Here is a 19,368-nt window from a genome sequence, read left to right as displayed (position 1 = left end):
TAATAATTATTCAGGAGAAATTGGAGGAGATTTCCAATGCCAACCTCACACCAACCGCTTGCTGTCTTGAACGGCATCCAAGCCACCAAGACGATCATGTGGTGATCTATTTAACCTTGACAGTACAGGCAAGTAGTAATCTGACTAACTACGCTATTGCACTATCATTTGGTGTTACCAGCGCCATTGTCAGCGCCGAACACCTCAAGGTCGTTTTCTCATCGGGCTCCTCAGCCATCGGCAGCTCAACCGTCATCTACGACAGCTATCCCAACGACCACTCGCCCTGCTACACCACCGGCAACGGCCGCACTTTCACCATACACGGCGATTGCTAGAACACCCCGCGCGCGTTCCACTGTCTGAGCGATAACCTGGGCGGGCCGAAGGAGTGTGAAGTGAGAGATGCCGACGGGAATGTGCTGGGGTCTAGTGAGGGGGAGTGATACCTTGTTTGCTGAAATCTCCATTGGGGCTGATGTGTCGTGTGTTGTGGAGTTTGAGTCTGATGATGCGAGCGAGTGTCCTGTTAGTTATGGAAATAGGCCTCTTCATGTTACTGAGGATGTTCATGAGTAGACTGTCAATGTACAACCAGAGACTGTTAAATGAAGATCGAAGAGCATGCCCCGGGATACTCTTTATATGTTGCTAGCACTGGCTGAATGCAATTAAGTCGACTTTCCCTTGGTCAGGGTTGGATGCTCTCCACATGCGGGGATGTTAGGGCTGCTCATCAGATCACATCATTGCATGAATCCAGTGGGTCGGCAGTACCATGTTATTTAAGCAGTGCCCCTCCTCAGGTACATTTATTATTAAATGCTGCCCCTCCTGAAATACCTCCGCACTCCGTCCATCCATTAAACATGTCGCTCCCCCGCCCGCCCCTCGACCCTGACCTGCAGCCCGCCCTCGACCGCTTCGCCAAAGACAGCGGCCTCATCCCGCAAGACAAGCTCGATGCCCGCCGAAATGCCGCCCGCCTGAGCTGGGAAGCCATCAGCAATGGCAAACACGACTCCATCAGCCACACCGAAGTCGACATCCCAGGCCCCGCCGGCCCTCTCCGCGCCTCGGTTCTGCGCTCCAAGAAACCCGAACACGCCAACAAACCCCCAGCAGAGACCATCGGCATCGTGCATTTCCACGGCGGTGGCTTCTGCACTTCCGATCGCTTCCACGGCCTCAACACGCTCTTCCCACTTATCGAGACCCTCGGCGTGATCGTCATCGGCGCCGAGTACCGTCTCACCCCAGAACACCCCCAGCCCGCACCCGTGGAAGACTCCTACGCCGCCCTGCAATGGGCCGCATCGCATTCCGCCGAACTGGGCTTCAACCCAAAGAAATTAATCACCTGCGGCGGCTCGGCAGGCGGGAATCTCACGGCTGGTGTATCCCTGCTTGCGCGCGACCGCAAGGGCCCTGCCATCCTGGGCCAACTCCTCTTGTACCCCTGGATCTCGGACGAGACGTCTTCTCCGTCGCTGCAGCAATTTGGCGACCTGCAGCCCTGGACGAAGGAGGATACGGCGCATGCTCTGGACTTTGCGCTTGGGGAGGACCGTGAGGGCGCCAGTATCTATACGCTCCCGGCGTCGGCGACGGATTTGTCGGGTCTCCCGCCTACGTATCTGGATGTCGGCGAGGCGGATGTGTTCCGCGACCAGGACGTGGACTTTGCGAATCGGTTGTGGAGTGATGGGGTTTCGACGGAGTTTCATGTCTGGCTGGGTGCGTGGCATGCCTTTGATACTTTTGCGCCGGAGGCTGAGGTGAGTAGGAAGGCGATGCAGGCGAGACTGGAATGGGTGAAGAGGTTGGTGGAGAGGTCGGAGGCTTGAGTAGAACTAGACTTACTATAGATAACACGGCTTGTTTTTCATGGAAGGTGTACTGTCAGATCCAACCTGTGTCTTCCATTACCAGAAACAGTTTCTGCAGGGTGACGATCTGGAACTCACGGGGTGTGAAGGGCGTAGAGTATTCACATGAATCTAGGTATGTTAGACTTCACCAACGAGTTATACTGAACACTCTTATGTTGGAGTCGGCTTGGGTCTGGTGTTCCCGGGCGGAAATAGTGAATAATCACTGTTCGTCTTTGACGAATGCCATGGTCTAGTCTTTAGTAGTAATGGCAGTAACCTTGCAGACAGTATATAACTATCATGAATATTCATATCAATATCAGAGCTTCCATTGCCTTTCTTTAACAAGGTATCTTTAGCCGGTGCTACACTGGCTCTGTCTTCGCTCTTTGACCCCCATTGGCTATACAGACAGTCACCGGCCAGTATCAACATCACTGACTGCACAAATTCCTTGATACAGTTACCGTCTTTGCATAGCTTGGTGTTCTAAAATCCATTTCTGACTAGTACTCAGCCAGATTCTCTATTATTTATACTTCCTTCTCTCGCACGAAGCGCTCTTCCTGTATCAACCTTGGTACTCCCTGTCGCTCTCTCTTCGCACGTCGTCCACTCTCTCACTATCGGGTCTCCATCCCCCGTTGACTTTCATTATTCACGTCTGCAGTACGTCAAGATGCGCTTCACTCTCTTTGCCCTACCCGCGGCTCTTCTCGCCTCCGTGGCCTCTGGCGTACGTCCTCCCCCAGCCTACCAAGGATGCAATCCATGCTAACACCTCCTCCCTGTCCAGCACACCGTCGACTGCTGGGGAAAGGCGCTTCACCCCCCTGTCGAAAGCGTGGACTACGTCACCTATCTCATGGACCAGGTCGCCCTCGGCGACCTTCACCACCTCCCCGGTTACGCAGACACGAAAAGCCTATACCTCGACGCCCAGGAGTGCAAGGAGCTTGCCTGCTTCAAGAGCGCTCAGGTCCGCTGGTGCAACTCTGTACGTTTCCCTTTTCTCTTCCCTCCTCTCCTCCCTCTATCCCAGTTCTTCCATAATCTAACCACCATTGCTTTTCCTTGGTTTAGGCCGACAGCCCTCGTAAGCTCCTGATGCAGAATGTCATCGATGGTGTCAGGGTCCTTCGCAGGGAGTGTCGTGATGTTCTCGACGGTGTCGACGTTGCTGGTGGTGTCCTCTACCAGCCTGACAACTGGGATATCATCTTGCAGCAGGAGGATTCATGCAAGGACGAGGAATAAGGTAATTTCTTTCTTGCTTTGGTCTTCGTTTTGTGTGTGGTTACTGCTGCGAGAGGTTTTTCCGGCTACAGGGTCGTTTCCTCGATCGCGTAAGTAGTTGGTCTAGTTTAGTTGCCATGCATACAATTTGAATTTGATACTTTGACACTTCCTGAATCATACTTGGCCTGTCTAGGGGATGTTGTACGATTTCGATTTATGTCCGCCTACCACTGCTTATAGATACCAAGATTAACTTCTATGTATGTTCCAGCTACTAGCAGCTCGCCAGTGTTTGACCTTGATAGTACTCCGTACAAAGAGCCTCTGCATCATGAATGTCAGATCCCCTGGCATCGACTACAAACTTCAGAAATAAAGTTCGCCCATTAGACTGAAGTTGTGTCTCAAGGAGCTCCCATCCTTCGTCCAGGTGAAATTCATGATTTGCCCACTGTCTGCTTGCTTCAGTACGCTGCACCCCGTGAAGATTATGCGTTCTGATTCTGATCGACGGACCTCTCCTGCTTTTTTGTCGGCGGCTACGACATGGAAGTATATTGGGATAACACTTGATGGAAATTCCGGGGAGCTGTGAATGAATCCAGATATTCATTCCCGAGTTGCACGCTGGTAAGGTATCCCCGCCAAATGGGAGGCGTGATGCTGCAACCTCTATTGGACGGCATGTGGAGTTCTCACGCAGTATACCGTTGCTTCAATAATTGATATAAATATATATACTTAAACTTATTCACTTCAATCGTTACTCATGCGCCGAAGCTGTATCACGTTCATTTATAGTATCATTCCTTATTCAGCTAATTCATCCAAAAACTATCAATATGCGCATCAAGCCACCACGAATCACCAACGGCGTCGGTGTCAGATGTTGAAGAGAAAAGAGGGTTATTTGATTCGAATAACGACCCCAGTCCTGAGATATGGAACGCGTGGTCGTCGTGCTCGGGCGAGATTGAGCTCCCCTGCATGGGTGGCCAGCTGCGTCCAGTAATCCCTGGAATCGTGAATTAGGACAGTCTTAGATTGTTACTATATGGAGTAAGTGACATACCACCTTCCCTAAGTTCAGTCACACGGCTGTCCAGGCATTGTAGCATTTCCATGGCCCGGTTCACAGACTGGATCTGTGTCTTGAAATGCTCGAGGATCATCACGCAGCGAAGCCAAGAGCTGTTTAACGCTGCGTCGCTGAAGGCGTTATCTGTGAATGGACATAGACGGGCAATGAAAAGGACAATGGCGCAGAAGAATGCATCTGTTTTGTTAGAGTTGCTTATTGGCCACAATGTTGTAGAGAGAAGATAGACTCACAATGCGGTTCTCGCCATCTCGCGTGTTTATTCTCGCTTTCGAGCCGGTTCGACATTTGATGGACAAGATTCTGGACTGTCTCTATACATAGACAGCAGCAATTGTGAGCGGCCATTTCTTCGAGGGTTAGTTGTGTCTGGGGTTGGTCGTCCAAGCCGTGCCTTTTCATCCGGGCAGCGGCAGCGGACATCAGGACTGGTCTTAATACCAGTACCTTAATGTATAGGAACCTGATATACTTAGTATTTTATTTTCATCTTAGTTGCAGAGGTGACTGAGACTTACCTGCAGCGAAAAACATAGCTTTGCCAGTCAATCGAATGTCCCAGGATGCTATATGGATTATCCATGCCGTTTTGAAGATGGCCTGGGACTTGCGTAGAAAGGGAATCAAGTCTCGTATTCAGTCGTGAAATGTGCGAGAGCTTCTCACTCGGCCACCAGGTATGGGGATCTTTCTCGAATGTGCGGTCGGTATAGGGCGCGTGGTAGATATCGGTAAGGACGTCGTTTAAAATCTGGAAAAGTTCGATGCAATATACGAAGAAAGCAATGGATACGCTGCTCGGTAAGTCGCTGCGGATACTATCGGTCCCATTACAGTTCAAATATTGGTCGTCAATCAAGGATGGCAAAGGTACACAGCCCTTTGCTGGGTCCGGCGTTGGCGGTTGATTGAATATAAGAGCTAGCAGACTGATGCTAACATTAGCCGCCAGTACGTGGGGATGAGCCAAATTTGACAGGGGCAACAGACCGATCTACTATAATGCAACTATGCCATACTCTCCGGCGCATTTCCTCTTCCAGCTGAGATCGCAGTGGACTTCGTGGGGACACTTGGTCCAGCCGCAGATATCGGGCAGTTCTCAGAGCCATGCCAACAATACTCCAGCATCTGCTGGCATATTTCGTTGACTGAAGGTATAGCCCGGTTAGCAGCAGCACCTGCACAGTTTCTATCGAAGGTATATCAATCGTGTCTTTTGAATAGTATTCCATCGACTTGCGGTAGAAATGGCCAGCTTTGTCCTCCTCGCCGCTACTCTGGCATCCCAAGGCAAGCATGATGTTCAATAGTCCCATATTTCTAGGCTCCTCGACGGAATGAAGGGCTGCTCTGCCATGATCGGATGTCCAAAGCGACCCATATACCGATTCCATTGTTGGCCTGTGGAGGACAGGGAATATCGGGTGCACGTATGTCCAAAACTGAAACATAATGGCATCTGCTACCGGCCGACTCGGCAAATACGAGGCAGCCCTCGCAAGCATCTCAAAACTCCGGCTCCGCCGTAATGGTGAGACGGCCTTTTGTCCCGCTCGTGGAACCGTTCGGTCGACGAGGTCGCTCCTCCCGACCAAATGCGCGATGGACTGCAGGGAAGCTGAAATAGAGGACGCATTGTCATCGGGCATCCCGTCGGGTGAGGGAACCATGATCAGTGCATCCCCTTTATCCAGTGAATCGTCGTCGCTGGGTGCATTTTCGACAGACAATCCCTGGCCATGACCGGAAGGCGAGGTCTGCTTGCACTGCGCCTCGAGCTGGAGAATTCTGTTCTCCAACTGATGGACGTATCTACAATTCTCTCAGCTTAAACTCCTTGTCCGCAGATTGGAAAGTGCAACATACTTCTGCGTGTTCAAGGCTTCTGATCCATATACACAGCGATGGCCTATCAACTTGCTTGCGCATCTGGAACAGGACGGACGCTGTCCATCACACCGACTTTTACTTTCCCGACATGGATTACACGCAAGCCTTATCTTTCTGCGCCTATGCAAGCCCATAGGAGTCTGGCTTTGAGACTGGCTGGCCGGTTCACCCTGCGCTTGAGCGGGCGCGACATGCTGCAAATGGACAAATCTGAATTGAGACATCCCTAGCTGGGTTACTGCCTGCTAAGCTTTAGAAACAGGACATCCGTGAAAATGAAAAATTAACGTTGTTTCAGCTGGAGTGGGACTAAAAATAATGTTGGCACGGGCCGCGATACCACTCGATAAGTCGACAGGTATAGCACACGAATTCGACCCACTAATTGCCACTCTAGACCTCCCCTGCGTTGCCTTTTTGTCATCATGGGGCGATCCTGAACATGCTGACAGTTTATGCCGACTCCATGGGGCCAGTGGAAAAATTCAAAGTGGGGGTGGCTGGCCGACTGGTGGAAATAAGTTACGCTCTCTCCTCCAGACGCAGCACGAGTTTCTTTCCCACTGGAGCCATGTTAAATGTATCGTACATGGCCATGTCGGAGTCCTTCATAATGGGATCGATCGAGGCATTGAATCGGAGAAAGAACGACGCAATGACCAGCCGGAGTTCCATCTCGGCCAAACTAGACACAGTCAGTACAAGGTGCGACTCCAGCTCTCTTCTGGTTCACCTACTTTGAGCCAATGCACTTCCTTGGACCTACTGAGAAGGGAATCAAGGCCTGTTTCAACAGGGTAGTGTCTCCGGTCAGCCATCGCTCGGGAATAAACTCGTCTGGGTTCGCGAAGGCCTCTGGATCGCGGTGGATGGTCAGATTTTGCGTAGCGACGTTTGTCTATCTCAATGTCAATCCAGTCATCCAGGAATTGTAGGATATCTGCATACACCTCGAGGGATTTGCACTCCGCCCAGCGTCGTGTCAGCAATCGCTGTCCGAGGCAGCACTGCTATTGTCGCCGGGTGGATGCGAAGCGTCTCGTTCAAGACGGCCTGCACATACGGCAGACTACTACAGGTCTTCGCATTATCAGCACACCCAGTCAATATCGCTTGGACTCTGTCTGGTACCTACTGTAGAATCCGGTGCCGTTCCTCGGGCTGGGAAAGCCGAGTCCAACTCGGCTTGTAATTTCTGGACCACCTCCGGCTGTTGTAGAACTTCCCATAGCAGATAAATAAACGTCGTCGCTGTTGTCCCGCTCCCACCAAACATTGCACCCATGCACTCCTCTGCCAGTTCAGAGTCTGTGAGTTGACGACCGAGAAAAGCGTCTTCGCCGTGGAGCACTTTACTCAGAAACGGAGTCTCGGTGCCGTTCTCCCTGCATGATTTCACAATTTCCATTGCCAGCTAATCCGGTAAAGTTAGTTATGCTGCTGTCTCCATGGCCACGAGAATAACGCACATTCTTCCACTTTTGTACGTCTCGGAAGTAGTCTCCTATTCTTCCAGGAATATATGGGCCGCGGGTTTCCAGCGAGGGGAAAAGTTCTTTCTATATCCTAGTGTTAGGCTGCCTTGCATTTAACTTTGAGGACGGGTCTCACAAAGATATATGTTTGACGCCACGACCTGAACCACGGCATAACTGTATGCTCTTTGCCCGTTTTAAGCGTTCCTGGGTCCTCGCCAAACATGAGGTTATCTGGGAATATCAGTAACAAGTATCAAGTAAAAAACAAATTTGGTGAATTTGGCAAAGGCAACCCACAAATCGTGTCAAATCCAAGCATATGCACCCACGGAAAGACATCAACGGATGGGCTTTTTACCGCCAGACTGGACCACTGCTGGAGCAATGTATTGATTTTGGATATAATCTGCGGTTCGAACTCTGACAGTGCTGCTTGTGAGAAGCCTCTGGATAGCAGTTTGCGGCGCTGGTGGTGCGCTTCTGGGTCGCTGTGTCGGAGTTAGGATGCTCAAGTTGCAGCCTTATAAGGCCAGTCTTACCGAAAGCTGAGAAGGTGGTTCTCGTGGAATATTCGTTTGGCTCTCTATGATATGTTAGCTCGTGATGGGACGGTTCTGAGGAGGATAAACCCACGTAGAAGCTCTCCTCTTTGACAAATATCTTGGACATATAGATCTGCCGAACAACACTGGGGTCCGCAAACGACAGTGTATTCGGCGCAATGCGCACAACAGGTCCTGCCCAGATCTGTTACTCAACTGCTTTGGTTCCGATAGTCCAAAAGACAAAGACTGACCATATTTCTTATGGGCCGCGTGAATCTGGTGAGACTTCCGCCCGTACATATTCTGGTACCTCCCCCAGAGATCCGAGCACCGCGCGAACAATGGGCCTGGGATTTTCCGCAGTGGATGCAGTGTGAGGGCGTATACCATAGATAGGAGAAAATATATCAAGGCGATTGAAATGCATGTCTTCACAGCCAAGGTCGTTTTTAGCTGTGGCTCGGTTGGACCAATAGTAGTATAAATATGTTGTAACATTTTGATTTGCTAATTGTGCGCGTCTGCGTAATCTACCTAGTATATCTTTGCGTGCGACAGAGGTTTTATATTGCAAAAAGGCTTGCAGTATAACTCTCCCCACCAGATGACCATTATACAGGCCGGTATTGCCAAGGAGGGGTTTCCCCGCCTAGCCGCTCGATCTGCATGCACAGGGCGCCTTGATACTCGTGAATCTATTGGTTCTTTGGAGCAAGATGGTTGGCTGGGCTCTCCACATGTCTTGATCAGGAAGTCTGTATCTCCGCGAGCGTGCAGGGGCCAAGTCGGGGAGATCAAATCAGGAAGTTTGTTGTACTCTGGGCTGTGGAAATGGGGAATAATAGTGACCATTGCCGTTAGCCGTCCTATATTTTCTATACTAATCTGATACGCTATTAAGCTTAGATTAAATTAAATGTTTATCTACTAATTCCCTCCTATTTATTTTAGTTACCTGGACTGCAACTTCATATCGTCATCATTATATATAATCCACGTTTCGTATAGTTCAAGAGCATCCGTCCAGATATAGATTGTTATCGCAGCCCAGGCAAGTAATGGCTATCCATATCACCAGATTCCAACACTTCTACAAGAGCACACAGTTACACCGGTGCATCACATGGAGAGGTAGCATGGAGCCGATACCGGCTGTCCCGAAAAGGAAATGACAAGGGCGTGACAACACCACGTGACTCCGTTTTGTTCTCCAACTTTCGACTTTCGCTTTTACTTTCATCTTCCTAACTCCAACTGTCGCCTCCACGCTTCGATCCTGCTCCCCGCCATATTACTAAGGGATGCAATTCGGCTCTTTCACGGATATTCCAGAAGAGCTGCCTCTTGCCGACTCACTGCCCAACGATGACTTGACCGTAATGCTGCCAGTGGGGTCGGACCAGATGCCGGGGAATCCCCCTGTCGCCGATCATGCGAACATCGGTCTAGACGGCGACGCCGAAAGGGTTATCCGAGACCACCACCATTCAGCCTCTCCTGCAGACGGGCCACCTGCCTCGACAAATCCCAATGTAGGACGCGAGTCACGTCGATTCGGAACGAAAGTCGCCGCTGTGAATGTCTTGAAATGCTGGTTCGACGAACACCACCATAATCCGTATCCGTCAAAGGATGAGAAGGCCTCGTTAGCGGCTGAGACGGGCTTAACAGTCGGTCAGGTAACCACCTGGTTTGCCAATTCTCGACGGCGACGGAAGAACAGGGGTATTGATCGGGCCCCGACGCCGGTGCCCTCCCGGGGACCAATCGATATCAGCCGCCCTTATGATGGGCCATCATCATTCATGAGCCCGTTGGAGCGGTGGAGGAACTCGCCTCCCGAGGCTGAGGCTGCCTCGTTCGATGCAATCATGGGTGCCGTTTTTGATAGTAGCCACCCGCCATACCACGAGAGGAATTTCAGGTCATCGCAACAATCAACACCCAGCGATGCTCGATCAAGTGCGTCGTCCAATGCTTCTGGATCTGGTATCTCAAACAAATCCGCATCGTCTGCATGCAGTCGAGGCTCCCATAGCTCCAATGGGTCTTTCAGCCGGTTCTACTCAGCCGAATCAGTAGCCCGGCGCCGACGGCGCAGAAAGCGCGCGGCAGTGTTCCCACAAGGTGCGGAAAAAGAGATGCCGGCACGACGGCCTTACCAATGCACGTTTTGCACGGACACATTTCGCACAAAGTACGACTGGACACGCCATGAAAAGACATTGCATCTGTCTTTGGAAAGCTATACCTGCTCTCCGAATGGTTCACTTTATACCGATACAGATGGTACTTCCCGGTGCGTGTTCTGCGACCAACCTAATCCATCGGAGAGTCATGTCGAGAGCCACAGCTATAGTAGGTGTCGAGAGAAGCCGGAGGTCCTGCGGAAATTCTACCGCAAAGACCACCTCGTTCAACATTTGCGCCTTGTGCATGGGATTGATCAATTCCTACCTTCGATGAATAGTTGGAAGTCACAGGTTGACCGAATCAACTCGCGGTGCGGGCTGTGTGGTGAGAAATTCGTCTCATGGAAAGAACGGAATGAACACATTGCACAGCACTTCCGGGACGGTGCGCGAATGAAGGACTGGAGGGGGTCTAGGGGCCTTGACCCGTCTGTAGCTCTGGCCACGGAAAATTCCATGCCCCCGTACCTGATAGGAGAGGAATCATTGACGCTGGATCCTTGGAGCGCATCCCGCCAGGCCGATCACATCAACACTGCAGACAATATGTTCATCGACCCGCGACTTCCAGCTTCGTCAAACCCGTCATCATTTGAATACTTCACTTTGCAGCTCGCCAACTTTGTCCGAAACGCTCAGAACTTCAATGAGACGGTAACCGACAGCATGATCCATACCGCGGGCCGCCATATCCTGTATGGCGATGACGACCCTTGGAATCAAACCCCAGCTGATAATGCGGAGTGGCTCGGCATGTTTAAGAGGGGAATGGGCATTGAGACTGTAGCTGACCCGGCGGATCCGCAGTCTCCGTCCCAGCTGGGTAGGTGCGAAAGCCTTGACCTGTTCCAGTTGTTCTCGGCTGGACTATGCTCCCCGTGGAACATTCCAAACCCAGATACGAGTATCACAGACGCCACTGTCGCCGAGGATGCCAACGTGGTGTGGTCATGGCAGCAGCCAGAGGCTCTTGCGGAGTTTAGGGAATACTATACACATGTCCTGTCGACAGGTAATCCGGAGGCGCAGGATGATTCCCTTTCGTCGGTCTTCTGCGAATTTAAGCAGTATTACAATGGAATAGTCATGCCAGGAAACATCGCAAGCCAAACCGATAGCAATCTTCATGTATTCCCGAATCAGAATACGCCTCCGCATTCCGAAGGCAGCTGAGGATGATGCGCAGATGGTTTCCTAACCCCATCGACCTGCTTACCGTGACACGTTACAGGCGGGGCCGTACAGTCGCAGCTGTCATTGACATTGTTGCCGTGGAGCACAGACTCATGGCAATACTGATCTTTGCGACATCGAAGATCCCCCATGGGTCTTGCGTGCCAAGCTCATCAGACGGCCGTATTGGTTCCCAAAACAGTTTCATGCTGCGCAGCTGACGTAAATCTATGCCGACACTGACCCACTATTACCAATACTGCCGATACAGCTGGCGCTGACGAGATCTGGTGCTCAGCCCATCGCCCGTCAAGAGGTCGTCCCCAGTCTGACGAAGAAAGAACGGGCTATGAAGTTGAACGGTTGTACCTGCAAGGGTGTAATTCGAACTGCAGAAAGTTGCAAAGTTCATTATCCCGAAGGGGCAATCGTGGCTATAAAGCAAGAGAGATCGCCGGGCGCCACTGCCATATAATATTTGATCTTCCCCGCCTTGCCTGTCGGCTACTACCTCTGCTCTTATTTACTGCTCTCGCATTACCGGCTTGGTATTTACATCATGGCGCCCGCCCTCCCAGCATCCGCAGACTACGTGATAGTAGGCGGGGGCACCTCCGGCCTGGTGCTCGCATCCCGGCTGTCAGAAGACCCAAACGTTAGCATCGTGGTTCTCGAGAGTGGCCCTGATCGAACGACCGACCCAGAAGTCCGCGACCCGCTTGCCTGGCGAGCACTTAGTGGATCGGATCTGGACTGGAAACCCCGGACTATTCCGCAGGTGTGAATGACAAACCATTTGTATTTGGACTGCTCCTAAGTGTGACGACTGCATAGGAAGGTCTGAACAATCGGACATTAGACCATCCGGCCGGGAGAGTGCTCGGCGGATCTTCTACTATCAATGGATTAGTGCTGACACCGCCATCGCGGGCGGGAATCGACGCATGGGTGAAACTTGGAAATCCCAATTGGACTTGGCAGAGTTTCAAGCCGTATCTACAGAAGTCATACGCAGCTTCAGGAACCACAACTGAAGGGATAATCAAAACCATGGAACCAACGTTGGTGGACGGGGTGAATAATACCCTCGCACAGGCCTGGATTGATGCCCATGCGGAGGAAGGTTACGAGCAGGCGACTGACTTTGAGGGCGAAGAGAAGACGATTGGCGTAAGGCCGTTTACAGCTACAATCGACCCTTCCACTGGGACCCGCAGCAGTGCAGATAACACGTATGGCGCTGTCGCGGGTGCTCGTTCAAACGTGACTATCGTTACTGAAGCTACTGTGCGGAGAATTTTGTTCTCTGAAACTGAAGGTGTCACTGCGTCTGGAGTTGTGGTCGACTGCATGGGATCAACTGCGACAGTTGGGGCTTTGAAAGAAGTTATTCTCGCTGCTGGCGCTTTCCATACACCAAAACTCCTTGAACTGTCCGGTGTGGGTGACAAGGAAAGATTGCAGTCACTGGGGCTCCCCGTCGTCCTTCATAATCCCGGTGTAGGCGAGAACTTTCAAAACCACACAATGGGAGTGATACCAGCGCCATTAAAGGACAATCCTGACCTTGCAAATGCGAAACCAGGAATCCAGGCACTGGCGTTTAGACAGCTGGATCCGAACGATATAGCCGAGGTACTCAACCAGAAGCAGGAATGGAGTGGCGATGAGGAAGTCATCAAATCACTGCTTCAGTCGCCCAATGAGGCGTCCGCATATAGCCTTATCGGCATCATGCAAAACCTCGCCATCGTGGTGGTGATGCTCACCTACCCTTTCTCCCGAGGCAGCGTTCACATCTCATCTGCAGATCCTGACGTTCCAACAATAATTGACCCACGCCTGCTCAGCAGCGATCTGGACATTGAATTCTTAGCGCTGCATGTACAGGCTTTACGAAGGCTGCTCTCTTGTCCTGCTTTTGGACCGTTCATACAATGTCCTCGGGAACCCGCCGAGGTGGCGAAGCTCAAGACTACGCTCCGCGAATCCATGGCCAGCACGGCACACCACGCTTGTGGAACAGCCGCCATGCGACCCAAAGAGCGTGGGGGCGTTGTGGACCAGAATCTCAAGGTGTATGGGACAACAAACCTGCGGATCGTCGATGCGAGTGTCTTCCCGCTTATTCCGCATGCGAATCCAATGGCGACGGTTTATGGCGTGGCTGAGCGCGCGGCAGATTTGATCAAGGGTTGTTAGGAGACGATGTTCGGATTACATATCTCTGTCTATTATCCTTATATTGTACTTGTCACTACCCAGAAGTCAAGGTGCTAGCATAATGTTATAAGCTACTACATCAATAGACGTTCCTATTCCTCCAGAACCGTAGGTTGTTGGTGTTTAACCCACGGCAACCACAACCCCCCAACACACAACAACATCGGAAACACCGAAACCCCAGCAACCAATCCTATAACCCAAGTCACCGTGCTCCATCCGTAAGCCTCCTTGATAAGCCCAGCAAGAAACGAACCCGCGATTGCGCCCGCGGAGAACGTAGCACTCAGAATCCCGTACATCAACGCCGTTGGTTCCGACCCGCCGAATATACCAGGCCGTCGCTCCTGCTGCTCCGAAACGGCAAATGCAGCTTCAGAGAGAAGCGGCGGGTCAGACGCCGCAAGACTCAAACCCAGAAGTGCAAGCAGGACACAGAGCAGAACCTGCTGCCCCGTTGTATCCTCCGATATAAACCGCAGCAGAACAGCCGTTATGGATACACCGAGCAAAGACCCCGCAGCGACATACCGTCTAGACTGTGGATATCGGTCATTAACCCACCCGTAGAACGGTCCGAGAAAATTGGGGATCGAGAGCGGGAGGAAGATCAGGCCCTGCCCGGTTTGGGTCCAGTTGAAGGTGTCCCGCACGAAGAGGGGGAGGATGCTGTTGAAGGAGGACATTATTACGGCGCCGACGAAGTAGCCCCAGATTGTTATCCACATGCGTTCGGAGCTGAGGAGGACGAAGAGCGCTGGTGGGCGATCGGGGGTTTTATATCCCTCACTCTGGCTGGATAGAGACTGGGATGCTGGTTGTTGCCCTAGTAGGGGAGAGTCCTCGGATGCAGGGACACTGCCATCGACTACATCGCGAGTATCCCTGCCTCTGGAATCACCATCTGGGCCATCTCCAGTCTGTCCCTCTTCCTCTTCCTCTTCTTCCTTCTCCTGCCGCTCAATCATAACCAACCGCAGCCCAATATCAACAACAACAAGCCCAAACGCCAACGCAAACACCGCATAATACCCCCCAGACGCATAAACCACACCCCCAAGCAACGGCCCCAGCAGCGGACCCATCATCATCGCCATCCCAAGATACCCCAGCGCCTGCCCCAGTCTCTTCCTGTCAACCGAGTCGACGAGCAGCGCACACCCAACCGCCCAGACCACAGCGGCCGAGGCGCCTTGCAGCAGTCGACCGGCTATCCAGAGCCCGAGTGTCGTCCCGATGCATAGCAGGAAACAGGACCCGGCTAGGAAGAGCAGACCGGTGATTAAGGGCCATTTGCGCGAGGAGATGAGGTCGGCGAGGTAGCCCGCGATTGCTGCTTCGTTAGTTACTGGACTACTAGATAGATAGGGTTGTGCTTACGGGCGCATGCGAGCTGGCCTGCTCCGCACAGAGCGAGCAAGATCGATGTCCATCGTTGTTCTGCGAAGGTGTACCGTACTCGTTAATATTTATGATTGATTTCGGTAGCGATGTGCTTACCCTCGCCTTTGGGAAGACCAACGCGCTCGTGGAGAGCAGTTGGCATTACGGGGACGAGCTATAGGGTTAGTTCAGCTGGTATTATTTTACCCAGTATTTACTGGAATACCTACCAGTCCATAGAGAAGAAGGTCCTGTGCGATTGTTAGCTTACTGTTCATTTGAGGGCGAGTGATGGGAGATTACTGTAAAAATGGCAAAAGAGACCACAAACGTGATGAATGCCTCTGAGGACCTCCACTGCGCGGGTGGACGAGACCCAGCATTCGTATACATTGCTGAGTTGTGACTGAGGTTGTCAGGAACGAACGGTGAAATTCAAATTCTCAAATATGAAGTCATAGGCCGTTTAATGTTGATGGTGGGTCTCACACGTCAGCAGTCACCAGTCAGGTTTAATCATGTAGATCGCTGTTTGGTGAGAGAGGAAGCAGAATTGATTTGTGTAGGCTGGTTGATATTGGTAACTGCACGTTTAGTATTAACCCGAGATGTAATGATAGCATGCTATACACCATTGACGCCGTTCTCCTTATGCACGTTGACCCCGTTGGCTGCTTTAACGCCATTCACCCGATTAACCGCTGCATGCCCATTGACCCCGTTAACACCATTGACATTGACCCGAAGAACATGATTGTTTCGCTCTGCAGCAATATCCTTCCTCTCCTGTATCAAAACCTCCGCCCACTCCCTCATCTCCGGCAACGTAATCCTCCCCAGGACATGATAAAACTCATCCAGATCCCTCCCTAAATCTCGCTCATACTCAATCGTCTGCAGCACCATCTCCAGCTTATCCACATCATGCACGAACCGCGCCTCCAGCGTCTCATTATCCTCATACTCGCGGAACAGCCCCATCATCCTCCCCGCCGCCCCTGTTGAACTTGAACCCCCGCCACCGGGTATACTCCCTAGTAATGGCCCCGTTATATACAGCATCGTCGCCTCCTCCCTTCTCGCCTTTTCCGTCTTCGTTATGTCCGTATTCAGCGGCGTGATATCCCCGACGAGACACTCCGCCATGTCGTGCACGAGCGCCATCTCGATACACCGCGGGATGGAGATGCGGGTGGATAAAGAGGGCGGGCAGAACATGGTCATGATGGACATGCGGTACATGTGGTCTGCGATGGACTCGCCATGGTGGGAGAGGCCGGCTTGTTGCCAGCCTTCGCGTTTGGTGGATTTGAGTCGCGAGAGGAGGTGGAAGAAGGGGATTGGCGTAGATGTGTTTTCGCGGGGTGGGTTGGGGAGGGATGAGAGGACTGTACGTATTAGAATAAATTGGTTAGTTTCGTTGGTTGGTGCGGGTTAGGTGGATTGGTGCAGGTGAAGGTGTTGATGGATTTATGTACCAGTTCGTGGATCCCACTCTGGGGTGTCGGGTGTAATTGAGCCCATGGTGTTTGTGTTTGGGCTTAAAGGTCAGGATGTAGGCGAAAGATGAAAGAGAAGAGAATGTGAATGGGGAAGACAGCGAGAATGAGAAAAGAAGCAACTGCCGGAGATACTACGTGTTCCTTTGCCTCACCTTAATGCCACCACGAGGGTGCAGAATGTGACATGATTCGGTTTGCAGACGATCGCAGTCTATAACCATTCAGCTGGACTCTGTATCGATTATCGACTCTCGACTATCGCCAATCGCCGATGCCATGGCCCTGGTACGGGAGGCTGGTTCGTCAATCTGCTGCGGGTCGTGTCGATCTAGATCGCCAATTACCCATTTTTGCTGATCCAAGGAGCTGGTGTGGTTCTGACTGTCCCCGTGACTGTGTTGCTGGGACTGACAGAAGACTTGCGTGATGTGAGTCGAGAAAGGGATACCAGCTGGCATGCAAGGACAGCGAAATCTGCTGTGTAGCGTGACAGTGTCAGGATCCTGGATGGCTCCAATTATTGAGAATGCGAACGCGCAGGGGGGATCTTGGCGCAGATGTTGTGCAAAGGGCAAGAGGCACGTCATTTTGACATTTGCAAGAGAAGTTCGGAGTTAACAACCAGGGTATGTCATGTAGACAGGAAGTATCCCGGCATTCCATACTAAACTTAATTCAATTCCTATGCCAACCCAGGCAACTTAAACGATTTGAACGAGGGATACTAACAAAAGAGAAGACAGCCGGCAGGAATCATCCGAAAATGCAAAGAAGATTCCATCTCCTGGTTTGCTTGAGAGGCATGAAAATGGCTTCCTATTAGGGCTAGGGTGATGCCGGCCGGACGCGAAGGATACGGGATCACCAGCGGATTGTGGTGGTGACCGGCCTGCCCATCGTGGCTGGCTGATCAATCGGTCTGGCGCGACAGTGGACCACCCACAGCGGAGCCAATGAAACGTAAGGGGCCAAATATCACTTAGTAAGCTGCAGCTGGCCTGGTCTCCAGTCTCCACAGGCTCGCAGAGCTCGCCGGTTGGCAGCTGCCTGGATATTGCCAAAGGTAGAGATTAGTGAAGCACCGGCGGCTCCGGGCTGGTGCATTATGTCCGGTGTGCCATTCCAGAGTGTAGAAGGACGTTCGCCAAGCCAGCAAAAGCGCAGGCCTCCCCGACTTGCGCACAAAAAGTCCCGCACGGGGTGCCAGCGATGTCGGAGTCGCAGAGTCAAGGTATGTATAAGAGCTGGTTCAAACCCTAGTTACGACTGACCAGACATCAGTGTGACGAGGCTCGACCCGTCTGTCGCGACTGTCACCGACATGGCGTCGCGTGTGTTTATGACAGATCTGAAGGTTCCAGCCAGGCAGGACCGCCATCTGCAGCCCAGGTTGTTTTCATCCAGCCTGTCGAGCCCATACCAAGGCATATACCTACCTTAAGCTCCCACCGTGATGAGCATTTAGAGCTGCGACTGCTCCATCACTTTACTGTAGCGACTACGTCGACGATACCATGGACCCACGTGCCCCGTATCAAGGAATGCTGGACGGTCGACGTCCCCCAGCTCGCATTTACCTATAGACCACTACTGCATGTCATGTTCTCGATTTCCGCGCTCCACATGGCCAAGTCTGAGCCGGGTCAATCCCACTTACTAGGGGTTCACCGAGAATACTTCGAAGAGGCGCTTCGCGAGCACAGGCTCTCCGTCCAGCGGANTACCAGAGATATCGCGGACGCGGCATGTTTCACAACAGTCCTTCTGCTAATCGATGTCTTTGCTACATTGCAGGATCGACCGCTGCAGCCTTATGAACCACCGCTGGAATGGATGCACCTGGTCCGGGGATCCGAAACGGTATTTCGCATCGCTCTCGATACGATAAGGGACAACCGCGGTGCCAAAATCTGGTCTATCATTGAGAGTTTCCCGCCGGTTAGAGATGCAGTTTCGAATTTACGGCCGCGAGATTTGGAACTGTTCTCTTACCTCTTACCAGACCCAGACTTGGGTAATGAGGAGGAGAAGGATATAGGTATTTATAGAGAAACAATCGCGTATATAACCGCCACCCGCCTCGCAATGGAATCGAACGAGTCGTCGCAGATTACCGCTCGACATATCATGGTTTTTCCCCTGCTTGCGCCGGTCGAATTCATGCGTCTTCTTGAAGAGAAACGACCGCGCGCATTGGCTGCCCTAGCGCATCTTCTTGCTATGGCTGCGCCGTTGAGTGATTGGTGGTGGGTTGGACATACCGCGCATAGAGATGTCTTTGCTATTCGCGATATGCTTGGGCCGGAGTGGGAGGGTATCATGGAGTGGCCGGTTGAGGTTGTTAGCCAGCGGTGCTGGATGTGTAGGAATGGCAAACCGTCTTCTTGATATCTACAAGTAATCCGTGATATGTTCGCACGTGTTCGGGTTTTGGTCTGGAGGATCTGCCTTGTGTGGGATATTCCATGATCCTGGCATAGCCACAAGTATAGCCTCGTATGCGTTGGAGGCGTGGAAGCTGATTCCAAGTTTCCAACTGACAGGGCAGGAAGTTCAGGGATAGCACAGCCGTTGGATCATCCACATCGTCGAACGTTGTGGCTCGTGGGGGCTAAATCTGCACAGAACAACCACTCAACCAGACGAGGCTCAGAGACTGTGGATATGATTTATTTTGGGGCCTGCACTACTAAACGAGACCGAAACCGCCCTCAGTCAAGCTTCGTCTGTCTTCACGGGGCTGTGCGATGGCCCACTGTGGATTCAG

At 52.0% G+C, this 19,368-nt stretch overlaps 10 protein-coding genes across 10 annotated transcripts; 6 read left to right on the top strand and 4 right to left on the bottom strand.

Annotated features, from left to right (window-relative positions):
• Positions 1–36: 36 nt before the first annotated feature.
• Positions 37–338, top strand: ASPSYDRAFT_95264 (uncharacterized protein; the record flags this gene model as incomplete). Its single annotated transcript, XM_040853097.1, has 2 exons — positions 37–101; positions 182–338. 2 exons carry the CDS (start codon positions 37–39, stop codon positions 336–338), a joined length of 222 nt encoding a protein of 73 aa, XP_040696708.1.
• A 494-nt stretch (positions 339–832) lies between these two features.
• ASPSYDRAFT_51576 (alpha/beta hydrolase) lies at positions 833–2,160 on the top strand. Its single transcript, XM_040848313.1, has one exon. It carries the CDS (start codon positions 870–872, stop codon positions 1,845–1,847), a length of 978 nt encoding a protein of 325 aa, XP_040696707.1. The 5' UTR covers positions 833–869; the 3' UTR covers positions 1,848–2,160.
• A 510-nt stretch (positions 2,161–2,670) lies between these two features.
• ASPSYDRAFT_163498 (uncharacterized protein) lies at positions 2,671–3,131 on the top strand (the record flags this gene model as incomplete). The annotated part of the gene is made up of 2 exons (XM_040843169.1): positions 2,671–2,871; positions 2,958–3,131. Coding segments are annotated over 2 exons (375 nt in total), but the record flags the coding sequence as incomplete, so codon positions are not given.
• Positions 3,132–3,885: 754 nt separating this feature from the next.
• On the bottom strand, positions 3,886–6,367 carry ASPSYDRAFT_51575 (Zn(II)2Cys6 transcription factor). Its single transcript, XM_040848312.1, has 6 exons — positions 6,082–6,367; positions 5,203–6,027; positions 4,731–5,141; positions 4,446–4,675; positions 4,186–4,389; positions 3,886–4,128 (listed from the first exon to the last, which is right to left on the bottom strand). The coding sequence occupies exons 1-6, from the start codon at positions 6,327–6,329 to the stop codon at positions 3,932–3,934; spliced, it is 2,115 nt and encodes a 704-aa protein (XP_040696705.1). The 5' UTR covers positions 6,330–6,367; the 3' UTR covers positions 3,886–3,931.
• Positions 6,368–6,392: 25 nt separating this feature from the next.
• ASPSYDRAFT_82808 (uncharacterized protein) lies at positions 6,393–8,518 on the bottom strand (the record flags this gene model as incomplete). The annotated part of the gene is made up of 10 exons (XM_040851173.1): positions 6,393–6,790; positions 6,843–7,003; positions 7,054–7,185; positions 7,241–7,519; positions 7,575–7,664; positions 7,717–7,814; positions 7,881–8,071; positions 8,123–8,166; positions 8,217–8,320; positions 8,380–8,518. 10 exons carry the CDS (start codon positions 8,516–8,518, stop codon positions 6,628–6,630), a joined length of 1,401 nt encoding a protein of 466 aa, XP_040696704.1. The 3' UTR covers positions 6,393–6,627.
• A 1,181-nt stretch (positions 8,519–9,699) lies between these two features.
• Positions 9,700–11,097, top strand: ASPSYDRAFT_113613 (uncharacterized protein; the record flags this gene model as incomplete). Its single annotated transcript, XM_040839956.1, has 1 exon — positions 9,700–11,097. A coding segment is annotated over one exon (1,398 nt), but the record flags the coding sequence as incomplete, so codon positions are not given.
• A 955-nt stretch (positions 11,098–12,052) lies between these two features.
• On the top strand, positions 12,053–13,695 carry ASPSYDRAFT_95259 (GMC family oxidoreductase; the record flags this gene model as incomplete). The annotated part of the gene is made up of 2 exons (XM_040853096.1): positions 12,053–12,271; positions 12,328–13,695. The coding sequence occupies 2 exons, from the start codon at positions 12,053–12,055 to the stop codon at positions 13,693–13,695; spliced, it is 1,587 nt and encodes a 528-aa protein (XP_040696702.1).
• Positions 13,696–13,856: 161 nt separating this feature from the next.
• On the bottom strand, positions 13,857–15,474 carry ASPSYDRAFT_125924 (uncharacterized protein; the record flags this gene model as incomplete). Its single annotated transcript, XM_040840460.1, has 5 exons — positions 13,857–15,049; positions 15,097–15,156; positions 15,217–15,274; positions 15,330–15,350; positions 15,403–15,474. Coding segments are annotated over 5 exons (1,404 nt in total), but the record flags the coding sequence as incomplete, so codon positions are not given.
• A 141-nt stretch (positions 15,475–15,615) lies between these two features.
• ASPSYDRAFT_62552 (HD domain-containing protein) lies at positions 15,616–16,623 on the bottom strand (the record flags this gene model as incomplete). The annotated part of the gene is made up of 3 exons (XM_040850138.1): positions 15,616–15,723; positions 15,850–16,487; positions 16,578–16,623. 3 exons carry the CDS (start codon positions 16,621–16,623, stop codon positions 15,616–15,618), a joined length of 792 nt encoding a protein of 263 aa, XP_040696700.1.
• Positions 16,624–17,706: 1,083 nt separating this feature from the next.
• ASPSYDRAFT_62539 (Zn(II)2Cys6 transcription factor) lies at positions 17,707–18,989 on the top strand (the record flags this gene model as incomplete). The annotated part of the gene is made up of 2 exons (XM_040850137.1): positions 17,707–17,832; positions 17,883–18,989. The coding sequence occupies 2 exons, from the start codon at positions 17,707–17,709 to the stop codon at positions 18,987–18,989; spliced, it is 1,233 nt and encodes a 410-aa protein (XP_040696699.1).
• Between the last annotated feature and the right edge of the window lie 379 nt (positions 18,990–19,368).

The sequence above is a fragment of the Aspergillus sydowii genome (genome assembly GCF_001890705.1).
Source record: "Aspergillus sydowii CBS 593.65 unplaced genomic scaffold ASPSYscaffold_18, whole genome shotgun sequence".
Lineage (NCBI taxonomy): Eukaryota > Fungi > Ascomycota > Eurotiomycetes > Eurotiales > Aspergillaceae > Aspergillus > Aspergillus sydowii.
This window is presented reverse-complemented; position numbering and strand designations above follow the sequence as displayed.